Source organism: Xiphophorus couchianus, chromosome 21 (genome assembly GCF_001444195.1).
Source record: "Xiphophorus couchianus chromosome 21, X_couchianus-1.0, whole genome shotgun sequence".
NCBI classification, from domain to species: Eukaryota; Metazoa; Chordata; class Actinopteri; order Cyprinodontiformes; family Poeciliidae; genus Xiphophorus; species Xiphophorus couchianus.
Genome location: NC_040248.1, coordinates 4569898 through 4591815, shown reverse-complemented (window position 1 = coordinate 4591815; position 21918 = coordinate 4569898). Strand labels below are relative to the sequence as shown.

At 40.3% G+C, this 21918-nt stretch overlaps 1 protein-coding gene across 4 annotated transcripts in view; it reads left to right on the top strand.

Moving 5' to 3' along the window:
* Positions 1-21918, top strand: part of LOC114136861 (dipeptidyl aminopeptidase-like protein 6) — a 266529-nt gene that overhangs the window by 180811 nt on the left and 63800 nt on the right. For all 4 annotated transcript variants that reach the window (XM_028005229.1, XM_028005231.1, XM_028005230.1 and 1 more), the window contains 2 exons: positions 12344-12458; positions 21125-21223. In XM_028005229.1, the coding sequence (XP_027861030.1) occupies positions 12344-12458; positions 21125-21223 (214 nt within the window). The remainder of the gene's footprint in view (positions 1-12343; positions 12459-21124; positions 21224-21918) is intronic.

Below are 21918 nucleotides of genomic sequence, written 5' to 3'. Positions count from 1 at the left end.
ACACACACACCCCGTCCGGTTGTAAATTAGCTCTCTCCTGTCTTGGAAAAACAAATAAGACAGCTTGTCTGTTTGCAGCCCATTGCTGCGCCCGGCATGGACAAGAATGACAAGCCTGCCTAGAGGAATTCGGATGCTTTTTGACCTGTGAAACACAGATAAACCCAGGCGAGTTCGATTTTTAAATCTTTAATTTAAAGAAAAACAAACCAGGGTGAGAGGGGAAACGGAAAAGGAAACTGAGAAAAAAAATTTAAATTATAGAAGGGAGAAGATTTCAGATTAATGTGTTCATGGTTCTGCAGAAATCAAGTCGGTTTGAGGAGGATTAAACAAGCGGAGATACTAAATCCCTCAATTTTGGGCCTGGACCACATCTTCTACTCAGAAATTAAACTAAGAAACTTTTAAAGAGAGAAACTGAAACCATCAGATAATAAGCTCTGCTTTAATCATTAACCCTTTCATTGCCAAGCGTTTATTTATTTTCCGTCACTGAGAGGCGGATACAACTCCCAGCACAAAACATTTAATTATTATATAATTATATGTACATGGCAATGTTATTATTTTGTTTTACAACAACTGTAACTGTTGTCTTTGTGTAAGAGTGGCAAGAAGAAAGCTGTTGTTCAAACATGCTGAAGTTATGCTGCTCAGATGTATTGTTACAATAAATTTAAATTAACAATATTTAAAATCCCTTAAGAGCAACTAATCTCCAAATAAACTTTGTTTTTCAGATGGAACTTTTTAATTGGACTTTTGGAGAGGCATTTTTATTGGGATATTTTTGTGTTAGTGCTAGACGCTTTTGTGTAGAATAAACAAAAAGTCAGTATAGGGGCCTGGAAAGTTGCTAAACATAGCAACAATATATTTAGTGACAAAATATAATTAAGTTGAGGGGTGGGCGATATGGACTTAGATTATTATTGCGATATTTTGCGATAATAAGGATAATAAAAAATAATTTAAATTACTTATTTTTTGTAGGTAACTGTAGGGCTGTGACTGCAATAATAAAGCCACAAACACAAATACTGTTCTTGAAAAACACCCATTTGAAACAATTACTTTAAAAAAGGTTGATTTATATCACTGCACTGCACACCGTAACAGCATTTAATCATATTTTCAAATTTATTGATACTCTAGCGCAGTGGTTCTCAAACTTTTTTCAGTGATGTACCCCCTTAAAAATATATTTTTAGTCAAGTACCCCCTGACACGGGCAAAACATTTTTGGAATTAAAAAGAGGTACAGTGCTGTAAAATCACTGTCTGATTTATTAAAGCCAAACAACTTATATCAGTGAACCTGACAAATACATCCATATTGCAAACATTGCATGGTTAAACAAAAAAGAAAAACAGAAGACGGTGACCACCAGGAAGGTATAAAACCAGTCAAAACTGAAATATGCAAAACACCATCCATCCATCCATCCATCCATCTTCCTCCGCTTATCCGAGGTCGGGTCGCGGGGGTAGCAGCTTCAGAAGGGAGGCCCAGACTTCCCTTTCCCCGGCCACTTCTTCCAGCTCTTCCGGGGGAATCCCAAGGTGTTCCCAGGCCAGCCGAGAGACATAGTCTCTCCAGCGTGTCCTGGGTCTTCCCCGGGGCCTCCTCCCGGTGGGACGTGCCCGGAACACCTCACCAGGGAGGCGTCCAGGAGGCATCCTGACCAGATGCCCAAGCCACCTCAACTGGCTCCTCTCGATGTGAAGGAGCAGCGGCTCTACTCTGAGTCCCTCCCGGATGACTGAGCTTCTCACCCTATCTCTAAGGGAGAGCCCAGCCACCCTACGGAGAAAACCCATTTCGGCCGCTTGTATCCGCGATCTCGTTCTTTCGGTCATGACCCAAAGCTCATGACCATAGATGAGGGTGGGAACGTAGATCGACCGGTAAATCGAGAGCTTCGCTTTTTGGCTCAGCTCTCTCTTCACCACGACGGACCGGTACAGCGCCCGCTTGACAGCAGACGCTGCGCCAATCCGCCTGTCGATCTCCCGCTCCCTTCTTCCCCCATTCGTGAACAAGATCCCGAGATACTTAAACTCCTCCACTTGGGGCAGGACACCCCCCCTGACCCGGAGAAGGCACTCTACCCTTTTCCGGCTCAAGACCATGGCCTCGGATTTGGAGGCACTGATCCCCATCCCGGCCGCTTCACACTCGGCTGCGAACCGCTCCAGCAAGAGCTGCAGATCACGATCCGATGAAGCCAAAAGGACCACATCGTCTGCGAAAAGCAGAGATGAGATCCTAAGGCCACCAAATCGGATCCCCTCAACACCTTGGCTGCGCCTAGAAATTCTGTCCATAAAAGTGATGAACAGAATCGGTGACAAAGGGCAGCCCTGGCGGAGTCCAACTCCCACCGGAAACGAGCCCGACTTACTGCCGGCAATGCGGACCAGACTCTGACACCGGTCATACAGGGACCTGACAGCCCGTATCAAAGGGCCCGGTACCCCATACTCCCGGAGAACCCCCCACAGGGCTCCCCGAGGGACACGGTCGAACGCCTTCTCCAAGTCCACAAAACACATGTAGACTGGTTGGGCGAACTCCCATGCACCCTCCAGGACCCTGCCGAGGGTGTAGAGCTGGTCCAGTGTTCCACGACCAGGACGAAAACCACACTGCTCTTCCTGAATCCGAGGTTCGACTATCCGACGGACCCTCCTCTCCAGGACCCCTGAATAGACCTTGCCAGGGAGGCTTAAGAGTGTGACCCCTCTATAATTGGAGCACACCCTCCGGTCCCCCTTTTTGAACAGGGGGACCACCACCCCAGTCTGCCAATCCAGGGGAACTGCCCCCGATGTCCATGCGATATTGCAGAGTCGCGTCAACCAACACAACCCTACAACATCCAGAGCCTTAAGGAACTCCGGGCGGATCTCATCCACCCCCGGGGCCTTGCCACCGAGGAGCTTTTTAACCACCTCGGCAACCTCGCCCCCAGAGATTGGAGAGCCCAACCCAGAGTCCCCAGGCTCCGCTTCCTCAGTGGAAGGCATGTTGGTGGGATTGAGGAGGTCTTCGAAGTACTCTGCCCACCGACCCACAACGTCCCGAGTAGAGGTCAGCAGCACACCATCCCCACTATAAACAGTGTTTGTGCTGCACCACTTCCCCCCCCTGAGACGCCGGATGGCGGACCAGAATCGCCTCGAAGCCGTGCGGAAGCCTTTCTCCATGGCCTCTCCAAACTCCTCCCACGCCCGAGTTTTTGCCTCAGCAACCGCCCGAGCCGCATGCCGCTTCGCCCGCCGGTACCCATCAGCTGCTTCCGGAGTCCCACAGGCCAAAAAGGCCCGATAGGACTCCTTCTTCAGCCTGACAGCATCCCTCACCGAAGGTGTCCACCAACGGGTTCGAGGGTTGCCGCCGCGACAGGCACCGACAACCTTGCGGCCACAGCTCCGATTGGCCGCCTCGACAATGGAGGCACGGAACACGGTCCACTCAGACTCCATGTCCCCCACCTCCCCCGGGACGTGTTCGAAGTTTTGCCGGAGATGGGAGTTAAAGCTCCGTCTCACAGGGGATTCCGCCAGACGTTCCTAGCAGACCCTCACAACACGTTTGGGCCTGCCAGGTCTGACCGGCTTTCGCCCCCACCACCGGAGCCAACTCACCACCAGGTAGTGGTCAGTGGACAGCTCCGCACCTCTCTTCACCCGAGTGTCCAAGACATACGGCCGCAGATCCGATGAAACGATGACAAAGTCGATCATCGAACTGCGGCCTAGGGTGTCCTGGTGCCAAGTGCACATATGGACACCCTTATGCTTGAACATGGTGTTCGTTATGGACAATCCATGGCGAGCACAGAAGTCCAGCAACAGAACACCGCTCGAGTTCAGGTCGGGCGGGCCATTCCTCCCAACCACGCCCCTCCAGGTCTCACTGTCGTTACCCACGTGAGCGTTGAAGTCCCCCAGCAGAACAAGGGAGTCCCCAGGAGGAGCACTCTCCAGTACCCCCTCTAAGGACTCCAAAAAGGGTGGGTAATCTGAACTGTCGTTCGGCCCGTAAGCACAAACGACAGTCAGAACCCGTCCCCCCACCCGTAGGTGGAGGGATGCTACCCTCTCGTTCACCGGGGTGAACCCCAACGTACAGGCGCCGAGATGGGGAGCAACAAGTATGCCCACTCCTGCCCGACGTCTCTCTCCCTGGGCAACTCCAGAGTGGAAGTATGTCCAGAGTGGAAGTATGTCCAGCCCCTCTCAAGGAGACTGGTTCCAGAACCAGAGCCATGCGTCAAGGTGAGACCGACTATTTCTAGCCGGAACCTCTCGACCTCACGCACTAGCTCCGGCTCCTTCCCCACCAGAGAGGTGACATTCCACGTCCCAAGAGCCAGTTTCTGCAACCGAGGATCGGACCGCCAGGGACCCCTCCCTTGGCTGCCACCCATCACACAGTGCACCCGACCCCTATGGCCCCTCCCACGGGTGGTGGGCCCATGGGAGGGGGGGCCCATGTTTCCTCTTCGGGCTGAGCCCGGCCGGGCTCCATGGGTAAAAGCCCGGCCACCAGACGCTCGCCATCGTGCCCCCCCTCCAGGCCTGGCTCCAGAGTGGGGCCCCGGTGACCCGCGTCCGGGCGAGGGAACACCAAGTCCAATGTTTTTACTCATCATTGGGGTCTTCAGGCTGCACTTTGTCTGGTCCCTCACCTAGGACCTGTCTGCCTTGGGTGACCCTACCAGGGGCATGAAGCCCCAGACAGCATAGCTCCTAGGATCATTGGGGCACTCAAACCCCTCCACCACGATAAGGTGGCAGCCCATGGAGGAGTATGCAAAACGCTGCTAATTTATATTGGTCTCTGTAATGGTACAAAATTAAATATATACATAAATAATAATTCAGTGCATGAACACACATTTATATTTTATCGAACTTTTTACAAACTAATTTTTCCCAAGACTTATTATGAGGAGCCTTCTGATTTTTTAAAGATATTTTGAAAAGCTTCACGTACCCCCTGCAGTACCTCCACGTACCCCCAGGGGTACACGTACCCCCATTTGAGAACCACTGCTCTAGCGGATTAAAAAGCGAAAATAACATTTCCGTTCATACTGTTTTGTATTTGTAATTTACAATAAATAATTGAAATTTATCAGGGAAATTTTGCAAAATTTACACCATAAATGATATACGATACAATAAATGCCCGCCCCAACTTTCCACTCATCTCCATTTTAGACCATCCTCTCATTGTATTTTGACCCCGCCCACTTTTGGGGGTGGGGTTTTATTTTTACATGGTTCCACTTTAAAAGCATTTTTCAATAAATATCAAAGCATTTGAAAACATGATTAAATGCAGGTACTGTGAGCAGCTTAGTGGTAAATATCAATTTATTTTTATGAAACTAGTGTCCTCATGAAGTTCACTTTGAATGGATATGGGTTTTTTTAAACTTGATTTGATCATTTGAATTATCTAAAAAGAATGCAAAGAAGTACGTTTTTTTTATCATCTTATTGTTATTTCTGTAATACCACAAAATGTAGCAATCAAATGACAATAAATGACTCTAAACACAGAGAAATGCAATGGTATAATTTAGATAAAAGCTTATAAATGTGCTAAAATGGTCCAGTGAAAGCCAAGACCTAAATCCAACTGAGAAATTATGCCAGTTTTTGGCAAGAAAGTTGGGAAGGATACGATCTCCATTCAGTCTGACTGAGCCAGAGCTTTTAATCAGAGAAAAATCTGCCAGAAATGACAGAATCGAGATGTGAAAAGCTGGTAGAGACATTCCCAAGAAGTTACTTCGTTACTGCAAGATCTCGTTATGCCTCGACTGGAGGGAAAAAAAACAAAAAAAACGTCTGTGTGCAATTTAATCTATCATTCTGTTTTTGTCTCTTATCGGTACACCTCAGTGTTTAAAGCCATACATCTACAAAAGTTTCTCAAAGAGAAAGCCTTTCATAAACCCTCAGGCATCCTTAGTTCCTATTAAATTTGTAGAGTAAAAGACTTTTATCTTCCTCCATTTCTCCCAGCTACATGTTTCAGTCTACATCTGAGCTGAGAGACATGGTTCTTATTATTTTATGAGCTGGATCTCTTTCCCAATTGTCTGGGCCCTGTTGCAAGTTTGATCCGTTCAGTTGGGAGCTTGTGCGAGCGAACAGCAGGTGTCTGTCAGAGCATCAGGGAAGAAGTCCTTATTCTCTGCAGATCGACTCCTGGCGTAGTGCTGCTGCACTCTGAGATTTTCTTTGCAGAGGAATGCTCCTCTCTTTATTTGCTGCAGTCTCCTTGCATGGCAGTTCTCTCCACTGATGTGGTTTTCCCTGCATTGTCGTACAACCGGCTTAAAATATAAAATATGAACAATACCAGAAATCCAGGTTGCATTCAGTAGGTTGCAGATATCTTCTACAGTTAAGCACTAATTATTCACACTGTAATGTTTTTAGAGACGTTATCTTCTCGTCTTCAGGTAAAATACATGAAGTCAGTTTAGCATCATAAAGCTAACATGATTGTAGCCTGCTATCAGCCTGTTATTAGCTGCGTTTCCTTTATACATGTGCCCAAAATTTTGTCAATATTCCGCCAATGTTGAAAAAATACGATTTTGCGAATGTGGTGTTTCTACTAAATAAGAAACGCAATTAAAACCTCGTGAATAAGTTTGTTCATGCAGTAAGTCATTAAAAAACATGGCGTCCAACGTTCTGCCAACTATATATAGATTCATGTAAAATTCTATATAAATAAGACAATATTTTCATGAATTTTCATGAAATATAAAAATTATAAACGTATAAATTACATTTTATAAATTGATTGCATAATTATGCAATCGAATTGAAAATGAGCTTGATAAATTCCATTCTGGTGATCAATATTTTTATAATAATCATTTTGTTTATGGTTTTGGTTGTGTGTGTGTCTTTTATTTCTGTTTTATTTATTGTTTTTTAAATTATCTTCCAGTTTAAGTTATTGGTCTTTGAGAGGGAAAACTATATTTCTTTAAAATGGTCTAAAAACAACATTATTATTGTTTATCACAATAGTTTCAGGGATAATTTATTGTCCAGCTAAATTAGATATTTTTGACATGCTCTTAGTCAAATTTGGGTTAACTTATTAATCGATATCTAGTGAGGACCGTCTAATCCTGTCTGAATGAAGGCTCATCACTGTCACTGATCAAGAGTTTCGTAGACAGTTCACTGAGGTCCAGACATTTTTGTACATTCAGAAAAGCAGTGGGGTGAAAACACACCCCTGTGGGATGCCAGTGCTGATGCTGCTGTCGGTCAATCAGGAATCTGGTGATGCACTGACAGTTCTCTGATATACAATACCTCAAACTTCAACAACTCACATCGAGATAACAGACATCATCCTGTTTTCTTCTGACTGTGGAGCATAAAGTCTTCATAAAACAACTGTGCCCTTTCTATTTCCACAGTCGGAGACAGACGGCCTACGTTTGCAGCTTGACTAATTAGAAACAGAGTTCAGCCGACAGCCAATTAAGACTAAACAAACACCTGAAGCTGCAAAACAGCTAGAATAGCTCTTATTTGTCACTAATAAACTAAACAGTTTTTCAAAAAGAGAAATTGTACCAACACAGTATAATGTTTTAAATTATGCTAACAACAAGGCTGCTGAAAAAGGAGCAAAATTAGCTTTCTGTGTTAATCCTGAGGGCTAATCACTGAACTCAGGAAAACAGACAGGCTGAAAACCTTGCCTAACCTTCCCAATCCCCCCTCTATGATCTATAATTATAATAACAAATGGACTAATTAGCCAGACCTGATGTGCTGAAGTAATGTAGAGGTGATTACAAGCGACCGGTAGGAACAAGAATAAAAAAAAAGAAAGACCGATGAGAAGGAGAAGAAAAAAAAGGAACAAGTGGCACCTCAGACCTTGCCGGAACATTGAATAAATAAAATGTTAAGAGACTGAAGGGAAGATTCGCTGACAGGGAAGGTTGAAGCGTGACCAAAACATGACAGAGAGGGTGCAGAAGTGTGAGGGATACAGCCCCAAACCTGAATAAAAACAAGATCCCAGTCTGTTTCAGTTCTCACCAACTGTCATGTGCGAATGTGCAGAGTGAGCACAGACATTACTGCTGTTTATTCAAGCCACAGAGTGTGAAACATGACACTGAGCCAGGGGTGAGTCTGGTGCTGCTGCATGCTGAAAAAGGGAAAATAGAGATCTGTTTCCATCACTTTACAGGTCAACCTTTATTCTCTATACATTCACTCAAAGCAAGGGTTCTAAAACGCAAATAAAAGATACACAGAACACAAACACTAAATACATACAAATATATTCACTCCATTCAATTATGTGATTTTCCCCCCGTTCCTATTCTTTTATACAAATCATATCGTAATGTATCGTTACCGCCACCCATCACAATATATATCGTGATAAGAATTTTATGCAATATTGCACATTTCCTAATATTAAGGTATATTTGGTATTTGAACTTTTAAAGTAGACAGTTTTAAGCGATTTTACCATGGGTCTGAAGTAGGGCGGTAACGATTCCTCAAATTATTTGAGTAACTCGATTATTAACATTTCTTGAGGAAAATTTATCTGCCTCAAAGTTTAATTAAATTATGTTTTATTAATTAGCGCACTGTGTTCTGGCTTAGTGATTATTTATATTGCGCAACGTTCTCACTTCCGTCTGAGTTGTTGACTAAAGCCAAGTGTTTGCAGCATAATGTCCAATTTTCAAGTCCAGTCTGGGAGGATTTCACTAATGTCTGGGTTTTTATAGTTTTTTTGTGGGGGACCAATAAGCATCCTTAAAATAACTGGCGTGATGATTGTACGGCGGCTTTTCTCCTGCTGGAGTTGCTGCCTGGTGGCAGTGAAGAGCGCGGCGGGTGTATCTATACAGGTGAACAGATAAACTGAACACGGCACGGGGCTGTTATGTAGGTGATGCTTATTGCAAGTGTAGATTCACAGACGAACCCTAAAATAAATTTCATATTACCCCAGTCTCAGCAAATGTGTGGTGGAGTGCGTCATGGTGGTACATAGCTGGTAGATGTGTTTCTTTGTGTGACGAACGAAGAAGTCAAATCCCGTCGCTAACATGGACACAAAGCTATAAATGTCTGGTCAAGGTGAGAGTTCATTTATTAAATTGCCTGAACATAAAAACATTAACTAAAGACTGGAGTATGGACATTTTTATAAGCGTATTTGTGAGCCTGCCTCTTTATTATTGAATATAATTTCAGATTTTTGTATAACTTTTCTTTGGGTTAACTTAGAAAGTGAGCTATTACTATTATTATAAGTAAATTTTCTAAACTACTAGTCTGAAGTATTGGTAGTGTTTAGCTTCTTTTGCTGCTTTGGTCTTTGACCTCCAGAGGTTTACAGTGTAAAATAATAATAAACATGTTTTATCAGTCTAGTAGCAGGAGGAATAATTGTTTCTTTTCATTGTTTTATAGTTCAACACATAAAGATTGTGAGCTAAATTGTAAAGGTCAGCCAAAACACACAGCTCTAGTTATTAGCCTATGAAAGGAAATCAAACTCAACACCGTAAACCCAGCAGACCTCACAGATGTATCGCATCAGAATCCAAGTCCTAATAACCTTCTCCTTCTTGTGTCTGCTTGATGTGTCCTTCTTGGTCATCAAATAAGCGTACCACTAACGAACTGGTTCTTGGGTTTAATGAATGTGGGTAATGGACAGTCTGGGCCTGATTGCCCTTATCTGCAGACTAATGATTTCCTGGGCTCTTTTCAATTATGTTGGGAAAGAGGTCACTAAAAGGTTTGTTTCTCAGCTCAGCCATTCAGCTTCATTAAAGCCTCGGTGTGTATTCATTAACACCGCAGTCATAGGTCCCTGAAGTGTATGCTCTGCTTCGACATTTTCTCCTTTACAAATAGATTAAAAAACGTATTAATCCTGCTCTAACAGTTTATACTTGATGAGGCTTTTGGCAGATTCCCTGCTATTAATGATTTAGCGCTTGGGAGACATTCAGGACTTATTGGTGGGCTCAAGTTTTTTCATAAACATCTTGCATAATTTTTCATCTTTCTACCTTTTGTCACGTTACTACAACAAACGTCATTGTAGTTTGTCTAGATTTTAGCCTCCTTTACTTTGATATCCCCAGCTAAAATTACTTTAAACCTTATATGTCATCTAATTTGGTCTCGTTTACAGTGCAAATATCTTGAAATAAGACCAAATTAACTTGCAAGTCACTTTTCAGCAAGATGTAGGCGCTTGTTTTAAGTCAATAATTCCTTAAAGTACATGGAAATGTACTAGTTATAATTGAAATAATTTGCCAGTGGAGCTAGTTCTCAATATGAAGGAAATATTGACTTAAAACAAGCTTATATATTTAACTGAAAAGTCACTTGTGAGTTAGTTTTGTCTTATTCCAAGTGTACTAAGATATTTTCACTAGAAACTAGACCAAAAATACTTGGTAAGATTTTTATTTTTGCAGCACAACAACACAAAATCTTAGCTAATACACAGGAATCAGGGGTTAGTAGTTAGAGTTTATCCAATTGGGATTTGTTCTCAAAATCAGAGAACAAATATTGAAAGTGTTTTTTAATTGTGATTCTGCACATATTGATATTGTCATAATGTTTGCATTTCAGAATGTGTAACACAAATACATTGTTAGTTTATTATTATAATATTATTTAACTGTGATTTGCATATAGTTAAATAATATTTGATGTGTCTGCTGTACGACTTTAAGGAATCTTTGACTACCCTGGGCATCCATTTTTCTTTGGAACATAACTTGTTAGCGTAAACTTAGCGTAAACTTTGCAAATTCACAGATTTTTTTGTGTGGCGTGGCATATATCTTAAATATTCAAGAGAAAATGAAGACCCAATGGTTCTTGAAATGCCAATGGCTGCCATTTGCAAACCAGCTAATTATTTTTCTTGGGTTTGAGTGGCTGAACCCCAAAGAGTGGAGATAAGAGAAACCGTAGATGTTAGCTTCTGCGCTAGTGCTAAGACGATCTACACTGTTTATATCAATGCATATTCAATTGTATTTGTTGTCTAATGTCTTAAAGTAGGAAGTTATCATTTTGATAGGGAGTCTGATGTATTCTCGGTATCTGTGGCCCTTAACCTGGTCACTGGATTTTATTTAGGGCTTTCATAGTAAAGGGGGATGAATCATTTCCTTCGAGTTCACAACCATACTCTACTTTTTTTTTTTAAATTCATCGATTTGTGCACACAGAACAAATGTTACAGACCAACAAATTAGTGCAAAATAACTGGATAAGAGAATGAATAACAACAACAAAAATGTGAAGAGACATGAATGCTCTTACAGTTTTCACTATTCATTGTTTCTGCTGATGTTTTATACATAAAGTTTGAATATAATCTTAAATTTTCTTGTACAAGACATTTTAAAAAGTATCAGTAGCAGAAAATTGGTGAGATTAATTCATTTGTCATCGGCGTACTGACCAATAGCTTTGGTTTAACTTTAGACAAGGTTTGACACCAGGCTTTACGAAGACAAAGCAGAGGCCGTAACAGCTTCCCAATGGAAACTTAGAGTACACTCATAATAATCTGTAGCTGCTGACTGCACTGTTTGGAAATTTTCTGTAATAAATTGAGCAAATTTACTGCTTGCTTAGTAATTTCCCAGAACCACCTGCTGCAGATCACCATGTGTCAAATCCATTTAATTCTGTTTTGCTTTGGGTATAAATACACCTCCTTAAGTTGCTCCATGTTGTTCCGGGAGAGTTGCTCTGTTTAGTCTTAGCTTTTAAAGAGCCATTCCTCGTAGAGAACAACACCAAACCCCAATCAGCTCGTTGCTCTTTGGATTCATAGGTCAGGCAGATAAAATATGCCTCAAGGTTGCTCATTACTCAGAGCCGTTTTGCGAGCCCCCAAAGCTTCCTCTCTGCACCGTCACCAAGCGTTGCAATTCACCGACGTGTCATGAGCTCCATTTTTATCTGTCACATTCGTTTGCGTGTGATGGCTGCTGATGCTCGGCTCATTAAGGATTCTCTCCCCTCCTCCTCCTCCTTCTGCCGTTGCTGCCGCCGCGTCTCCTTGAGAAGCTGCGACTCTGACTCATGTTCGTCCTTGACTCACACCCCAATCTCGTCTTCCCAGGAGCGTTTACGTATCATCCGCTGTTTTGATGTTGCTCTTTTAGTTTCTCTTGTTCGTTTTCTCTTTTTTTTGCCCTAATTAGCTTCATGTTATCGTTCACTGATGAGCTTTCTTCTCCTCTTTCGTCTTCTGCAGGAGCTGGTGGGCAGCAACCCTCCGCAGAGGAACTGGAAGGGAATAGCGATCGCCCTCCTTGTCATTCTGGTCATCTGCTCGCTGATCGTCACCTCCGTCATCCTGTTGACACCAGGTACAGCAACGGGTGGGGGTGGGGCCCCGCCACAGCGTGCGCTCCACATCGCTCTGTTTACACAGCCATTGTTATGCACAGACATGCCCATTAGAGTTCACAATCAATCTCCTCACAAACAATGGAGCGAACAAAGTGCCGGCGTCTTGCTGACTCCATCCACCGAGGTGTTTACACTCGCCCTCCCTCCCGGTTTCCACGTGAACGTTTTCTCTTTAACAGATGTAGTCAAGGTCAGGGAACTTCATTAAGCTCAGCTGGTGCAGCATCACTTCCTTCCCAACAAGCCCATGTGCCTCTTTTGACTGAAGTGTGTAATTTGGATGGATATGTCTTTGTTTAGTTGTTTTAAACCCTCTGAGTTTCATTTGTGGCTGACCTTGAGTGTCTTTTTAAAAAATGATTTTATAAAAGTTTAATCAGACGACTATCTGTTTGCATTCAAGCCCATAAAGCTCCTGGATACGGTTTTATGCACTGCAGGAGTCAAATCAGGTTAATGTGGCCTTCATCGTGCGCTCACTAGAATTAATTTGCAACTACAATAAGCAAAAAGTGACCTTGTTCGTCCACAGGGTCACAGCGGGGTTTTCAGCAGTGCAGTTCAATCATTCTGGAGAACTAAACGAGAAATGGACTGAACTTACACAGAACTTTTCTAGTCGTCCCGACTTTTCACCCTTACACACTCACACACATTTATATGCAGATGAATTGAATCTGAAGCATTTTCCCCACTGAGTGTTTAACGTATTTAAGTTAAACACTTAAATATTAAAAGTGAGTTTTTGCTCGATTTTGAATTTTGTGTTCCTGTAGTCCAAATGCTCCAGATTACACATCATCATTAATTATGGTTTGTATGTGGAACCTGACAGTTTTTATTTTTATTTTTTATTATAATGTATTCTATCTTGATGTTTTCTATTCACGTCTTTCTTGTTCTTTTGTTTATTTATTTATTTTTTAATTACAGTATATTGAGCCTGTAACATCTGGCAGGGCCATAAACAATGTAAATTAGTGTTGGATGTAATTGGATGCATTTACATTTGTGCTGTTCAAAATGTTCATTAATGCACAATGTCCCTCTGATATAAACAAACAAACAGGCTCATGTATATTTTTATAAATATAAATTTTTTAGCAGGGATGCTTTATTTTTGTTGGTTGGGCAACAAATTGTCCCGTTAATTATTGCTAATTTTTGTTTTGATAATATTTTCAACTAATATATTGACGATGACATAATGAAAGTTTGTTTTCTCAATAAGGGTTGCACCAATTAGTCGACTAGTCGATTTTTTTCTCTTCAATGACTTTTTTCTGGGCCAGTCGACTAGTCGCAATCACGTGACAAAACTGATTTTTTCCAAGGAAATGAAAGAAGGTGAACTAGATGAGTTTGTCAGAAAGCTCAAATTGTATAAAAATGTAAATAATTCACCAAAGAGAAACTGAAAATTTCAGCATAGGCTACCACAACAGGGGCGTTCTGTGGCGCAGTGGTTAGCGCGGCGCCCCGTGTATAGAGACTGTAGACCAGGGTAGTCTGGAGTCCGACTCCCGTCCTCGGTTCGCTGGGCCCAGGCCTCTCTCCCCCGCTCCGCTCTCTCTGCCCCCTTACAGTCAGATTGCTGTCAAATAAACTAGTGCCTAAAACAACACAAAACAACTGTTTGACAACATCTGGAAACTAAGTCCGAGCTTCATCCTGAGGATCTGATAGAGGCAATCTCTGCCGCCATCTGCATGTCTGTTCATCCCGCAGAGAACCGCTGCCGAGTCAGCGGAGCTTCCTGCTGCGCATCGGGTGGAGGAGCAGCAGGTGGCTTCATTGAATTCAACTGTACCCAAACGGGATCCGTTCGTAATACGTTTGGTTTGTGATGTTCCAAAAGCACCATTGTGGTCAGTGTAATAATTTGACTCCCATACATGCAGCTATCCAGAGATCATCAGTATCAGCTGTTGTTTGAAAAAAAAAGAAAGAAAAAAGTCAGGCCCGACTTTGTGCAGCGAACTTTTCTCCGCTGCTCACGAAAAATGATCTGTTAATAGCTATTTTGATTCTGCTTAATAGACTTAGTAAAAGTTTAATGCAGGTCATGTTAGCTAAATGATAACTAGCTAATGCCGATATCATGTTAAACTTGTTAGCAAGAATAGGCTACTAATATTGTTGTTATCTATTAGTAATAAATGTAACCAGTGAGTAAGACTGGTTGAGTAACTTTTTGGGGAAAATGGTACTTATAGGACTAGTTTTACTGCTCTGTACTTTTCTTTTACTTGAGTAGATTGATTTAGCATTTAAAGAAATAAACTTCACAGATTGGAAACGTTAGATTTCTGCAACATATGAGCTAATGTTTATGTAAATTTGAGCATAGTTACTCAGCATTTTATTCATCTCACTGTTTACCGTCTTATTGTTTATTTAGTATTAATAAACATGTATATTTTATTTGAAAAGTTACTTAAAAGTTTGTTTGCTTCCCCTGCTAAGTTCCTCTGTTGCTTCCCAGTCTGCTTATGAATGAGTGAATTATGTGAATCTGGCTCTAAAGTCACTTTTCACAGTGTTAATGTTAAATGTTGAATGTTTGTTATGGACTGAAACAGACCAGGACAGCAGGAGTAAAGCAGAAAAACCTGGATAGCAGGCAGGTGGCGTCTCCGTCTTTCCCCGTTCCTCAATCTGTCCCCTCAGTTTGCAGCCTTTCAGTTCTTAAACAGAAACGTCGCTCCAGTCTGTATCTGTCCCCAAAGCAGACAAGCCTGCTAAGTGAAATAATATTTTGTGTTTTTAATGGGTTTTTGAATATTAATATTAGTGCTGACCTTGTCAAATTTGGTTGTGAAAGTTGGTGTGATTCAATTAGCATTTTGGTGCGTTGGAGTTGAGCCGATAGACACTGCAGGCTCCAAGAATCCTTCCTCAAGGAAAGCGCCGGCTTGTGCAGAAACGGGTTATTTTACTCCTCCAGGAGGTTGTTATGGTTGCTTAATTGGATTCCTGAATTCTCCAAAGTTGAATGTGTTGTCGTTTTTTTTGTGCTCACAGACTTAACAACACAGTCTTTCTAACTTTTTGAGTTGCCAGGTATGAAATTTTAGTCACTAGTTTTCATTTGTCAGAATAATTTGAGAAATCCTGAACATATTTGAATTTTGCACCTTTGCGTTGCAATCTCAGTAGTTTATTGGAGATAAAAATGTTTCTTGCTTCCAGTAGGTGTTTTAAAAAAATATATTTTCTTGCCAGATTTTAAATTTAAAGATGAACCAAACTCAAATTGGCGATGAGGTCAACTTTTTAAAAGATTTTAAAATTCAGTTTTTTAAAGGTTTCTGTGTGTGTGGTCTGGAAAAGTGTAACATTTGCTTTAATATTTTTCTGGATAAAGATGGAAAATATAAAAAAATATTTTCCAAATATTGCTACCCAGTATAGCTGCAATACTTTAATTTTATTTTAATTTGGTATTTAATCAATTATTCTGACAACTAATCGAGTAATCAGATAAAAAATATTGGCACATTCTGCAGATTTCTCATTTAATCATTGAAGTCTATTTTGTAAAAATTCTAAATGCAGACAAAGCAAATGAACAAATGTTCTTTTTTAGATCTGTAAATAAACATTTGATGCCTAAAATGCAAAAACAAATCATTCCTTTGGTGAACGTTTGATCATTTGTAGCAATCGATCTGCAACTGAAGCTAAATAAAGATGTTTCTAACATCAACATGTGAAAACCTCAGCCATTTTTTTCTCGACTTACCTGACCGGTTGACTGTTTTTTCAATTAAACAATTAATAATTGGACATCAAAAGTTGCATCGTAGGAGAATGTTTCTAACGATTTTCAACCAGATGAAGCTAAAACTCGACTACTTGAGTAGTTCTTTGTAAAATATATTTACAGAAAGGAGTTTTGTTTTTTTTTATCTTAAATGCAAAATTGATATGTTTTTTGTACAGTTTTGACCCAAACACAGGAACAATGCTGTAACATAATGACCGTAGACTGGATTTCAGTGGTGCAGTTAAAGCCTGGGCTTAAACCAGTTAAAACGTTGAAATGTTGCTTTGAAAAAGGCAACGTGGACATGAATGTCTGCAAACGTTAATGAACTGGAGCGACTTTATAAGAAACAGTGGAGAAACACTCCTGCACTACGATGTGAGAGACTGATGAGGTCAAACAGGAAGCAACTACTGAGAGTTATTGCTGCTGGATGACTGGGTGAACTGGTTCTGTGGATGTCGGCTGTTCGCTCTGCTTCATCAGTTTCTCCTTTTCTTTTAAAGATAAACTTTATTTTCTGTCAAGCCTAACTTTTAGGATAAGGAAAAACAAAGCGCAGTTGTTTTGTTCTCAAGTATTCAAATTACTTTTGAAAGGATGCTTCTTTCCAGAGCTAATGCTGATCTCCAAACATGCAGTGGCAAAAATATTCCTTTCTGTGTGACAAAGGAATATTTTCTGGCTCCTCTCTGTGAGGAAATTATCTCTGCCACTTAAAACGAGTGTCTCCCTGTGTGGTGGTAATTGAAGTCTTTATTCTCATCTTTGCTTATTCATCACAAGCAGAAAAAAAATGTGGTTTCAGTCAGAACGAACGCTTTATTTGCAGAATACTGCTAAAGAATGAGAGGCCCACCTGTTGAAATATGAAGAATCTTTTTTTCTGCATGAAGCTGTTGTAGGTTTTTATTCAAGTGTGACCCCCAAAAATGAAGACTGTTTTCTAAAATGTGAATTTTTTCCATTTTTGTTGGAAATTTGGTGGAATTTCTCTGATGTTGATTGGGCTATTTAAAACTAAAACGCAGACTATTTGAAGAGAGAAGACATTTTGTTTTGAACAAATTGTAAACAATAAAAGCAGATTGTTTTTGTGGACGTAAGGAAAGTGGGCTTTTAAATTAGGTGATTTTCTTTTCCCTTTAAGACAAACATGCGTCAGAGATTTAAAATTGCAGGAAAGAAATTGAATTTGTTGTGAAAATGGACTCAAGTGAAGTATTGCCTCACAGTTAAAATGCTTTGGGGATAATTTTACTATAAAAATGCTGAACCAGTGGTTATTCAGTACATTCTGTTTTGCTCCAATTATACTTGGAGAACCATTTTCGAAACAAAGGGAGGAAACGTTGAGCAGCAAATTGTGGCGTTGCTTTTTGTCTGAGGAGTTGTTTCCACTCAGTTAAGGGGTTAGCTTGATGGATGCTCCCCGTACAGGTTGGCAACCGGTTTCTAAGTGCACCTGACAGCCACTTTGTTCTCCTCCACACACACACACACCAACACACACATTTTGACTTTTGAACACCACTTCCTCCTCCTCCTTCTCTGACAATGTGCAACTTCTATACCTAAGAGGTTACTCTCTTTTCGGCGCATCTAGGTCATACGTTTGCTGCCACTTTGGTTTTCTGACAGACGGTGTGCGGCTCAGTGAAACAGCGACATGCAGTCAGAGTGAAAATAAAACACCTTTTTAGATAAACTTACAAAAAGGGGAAACAGTAGCAGGTTGGTTAGTTATATAGAAAGTCTTATACAGCTGGAAAATATAGGGAATATTATGCTAAATTGTCTTTTTTGAGCTTTACATCATATTATAATGTTATTCCCTCATCAAAAACACACCTGGCGTGTTGCCTTGATTATTTAATGCATTTCTGAGAAGTCTTTTAATCTCCATGGCAACCATCCAGCTGTACAAAACGCCTGGGTGGACCTAGCTCCGCCTTTGAGACGCAGCTCCTCCTCAGAGCTGAAGTTTCCAAGCGACCGAGCTTGCACCTTACATAGCAGACCTCCCTCTCTCAGCTCCTTCAGACTAGCCAGCAGCAATTAGCAAACACCTGGTGGATCAGAGAAAATCCTTTTAGTGAGGTTAGAGAAGAGAGGTTAGAGTTTGAAATATGTAGTCATATAATGCAGAATTTACAATATGCAATATATAAAACAACTTTAAAAATATTTATTATGGTCTAAACACAATTCTTATGAACCTTATGATAGACTGAATTATATTCTTTTTCTCGTTTATTAACCCAGAAAGTACGTAAAGTCCCTGCTTATTATTTTCTGTGGAACCTAACTCCAAATTATTGATGGAAAGTTTGTCTATTTGTGTGTTGTTGTTTTTTTCAGAGAACGTTTCTAAAATTTTAAAAAGAAGATGCATCTTGGGAAGCTAAAGTAGCCTCAAAGCTACTTGACATACTGTTGGATAGCATCTGCATGTGACTAGTGGCGCGTTCACACCGAACGCGTTCGATGCTTCAAGTTCTACGCGTGTGCACTTTGAAGTCAGATGCTTGACAGTTTTTGCTCTAGACGCGTCAAAATCGCTCTAGACAGCGTTGAGAGGAAACTCCTTGGCATACGTGTCCTCCAAACTCTTCCACCATCTTCTGCATATTTCGTCTAAATAAATACATCATTTATTTAATGTGACTCAATGTTTTTGCTGGACGGATTTGGATAGCTCAAATGCAGGGAAATATTTTCTAATAGTAAAAGTTATAACTCATCCAACATTCCAACTTCCTTGCTGATCCTCATCCATGCAACGTTCTTTCTATTCTTGTCTCTGTAGTCATAACTTGAGTGGTCGTAGGTTATAGGATGAGAGTAAACAGCGTCATTTAGTTTATCCTCCATAGTTTTTTTCTGAGAAAATACACCACTATGTGCTGGTTGATGCTCCACGTTGAGCAACGAAGGTTCAGATTTTTCAACTCCAGCGTTGGACGTGCGTCAAACGCTCGAGACGCTTCACATCGCAGTGCTTGACGTGCGAAACGTGCCCTCGACGCGCCTCCATGTAGACTTTGAATGTAAACCAGGCGCAGCATTAGACTCGTAAGTTTCAATATGCAAAGGAATTTAATGATGTTGCCTTTCCTTCAACCCACATCTTTCAGGTGCTGAAATTTATTACTTTTTAATCACCTTTCAGCAAACATGTATTGTATCTGGAGATTAGAGACAGTAACTATAAACTGCTTACATTAACTGATTCAATAAATGTAAGAATATAAATGTTTTGTCATTTAACAGTCAATTTATATCAGGGAAATTTGGTTGTAGAAACAATTTTCTTGTAGCAAACAAAGGAAGTTGAAATAATTGGTTCTTAACCAGATGAGCCCATAATAAAAGATTATGTTAATTTCCAACAAATTAGTCCTTGATTTAAATGATATCATTGCAAGAAGCTTTGACTGGATTAGATTTTAATGAAATGTCAGTAATAAAGAGAAAGACGGTTTGATGTCATTGAGAGGTGGATGTCAGAGAAAATAAGATGAAAAATCTATAATTTTCTACTAAAATTGTAAGTTTTTAATAAAATATTACAGGCTGAACTCGTACTCAAAACACAACTGCATCAGTTTTGGTTTTTTTGCCTTCTCCCTTCGCTCTGCAATGAGTGATTTTATGGAGCCAAAGATGATATGATGAGCATCGATGGATGAAATTAAGCTGAAATAAATTGCATGAGGCACTTTTGGTAAATATGAGAGTCTGTGCTGACAAATAGAACCCATCCCAGTTTTATCAAAAGCCCGAGGGAGTTATACGATGAAGCCTTTGTTATTATGCTCGTGTGTGGCTTCCTTTCCCTTTTTTTTTCTCATATAAGGTATTCTTCTTTGAAATGTGAACAGCCTGTGGGGAGAAAGTTGTTAAGATGCAGTTTAAGGTAAAAAATCTGATGTTATAGATTCTCTGCTTTTTGTTGTCAGGAGTAAAAGAGATTTTTTTTCTATCTCTGTGGTCTTTTTCTGTTTCACTGCTTGCTTCAAAAAGCTTTTTAAACCACAAAACCAGCCCCTGTATTTAACTTAAGCGTTTAATTATCAGAACAGCAACTTTATTTTGCCCTTTTTGTTGTATTTATGTGACAAATGGAAGGGATTTAATTATATTGTAGCGCTAAAAGTGAAACGAGGACATTAAATTTGCTTTGGCTTTATTTGAATCATTAAAAGATGAAAAAGTAGCTTTTAGTTATTTGTACTTACTGCTCTCGGCACTCGATTTTTTATGATTCAATCTGAGATTCAGACTGAGCAAAAACATAAAAACAACTCATATTTATAATAATTATGGGTCTCATTTACAAAACAACGTGTAGAATCTATCTATAGTAAAAGTATTTTTAAATTCTTAGGTGTGAAGCAATAAAACATTATTTTTGGGATCCATCTGTCTTTGTTCTTATTCCGTCAGTAAGAAGCTTTAAATCTGGAAGGTGTATGAAATAATTAAAGACTTAGGAACACAAATAGTTTTTTCTCAACATTTCTTTTGCTACCAAAAAGAAGACATATCCATGTTTTTATTAGAAGTCAAGTCAGCTCCTCAAAATGTTTTTTTTACTGAAGATGTTTTATTGCAAGTAATAATCTAAAAAATACAATCAGTTCACAGCAAAAATCAAGAATCTCTGGGTGTTTTTGGGTAAAAGAGCTTTTTATATATTTATATAAAGGTTTTTTTTATTTCTTTGGTTACCAGGGAATCTGACTTTTTTTGGATAAAATCTGAGCCTCATCCCAGCCTCCATGAACTGCACTCTGCTACTGTTCTGCATACTAACACCTACCTGTACTAAAATAGTCATTTCCTTTGCAGGTGAAGACGACCGTCTGGCTCTGAAAGGCAAGGTTACGGTTGGAGACCTCTTCCGAAAAGAATTCAAGGTTCATGAACCAAATGCCAAATGGATCAGCAGTAAGTTGCTCTTATTAATCTTTATTAATAAGTGATAGGTTAGATCATCCTGTGGCTCTTACAAAGCCAAAAATGGAACGCTTTTCATTATGAATGCAATAAAAAATTTGTTTTTTAGAAGGTTTTTTGAGTTCTCATGCAAAAACTGGACATAATATCTACATCAAGTGTTTAGATTATGCTTTGTCTCTTTTATTTTCAATACTTATAGATAACACTCAATGTAAATTAGTTTTTCTTGTAATAGATGATTTGCTGTATTGTTATTTTAGTTTAATTTGTTAGCATTTTATGGTAATTTGTATTTAAAAACATGTTTTCAGTGGCTCAAAGCAGCTCTTTGAATGAAAAAAGGTCGCTGACCCCCGTGTTGGATAGAGAACTTTGTGGAGGATTTCACGTTTAAAACCATTAAACACATAAAAAAAGGTCAACAGAAATAGCAAACGAGGTGGGAGAGGTTCTTCAGTTGAGCAGCCAAGAGTTGGGTTGTTTTAATGGCCTCATTAATTATGTAATGAGTTTTGTTTTATGTTTGGTAGTAAACTGAGCCATGAGGAAATGTTGAAGGTGGATTGATTCAGTAAGTGATTTGTAGGCCACAGTTTAAATGTCCTCAGCGATTTAAAAGGTTTGGAGTTTCCTCACCAAGTGGAGGCGCTACTGTGTTTTTTATCTTGTTTAAGGGGGGATGA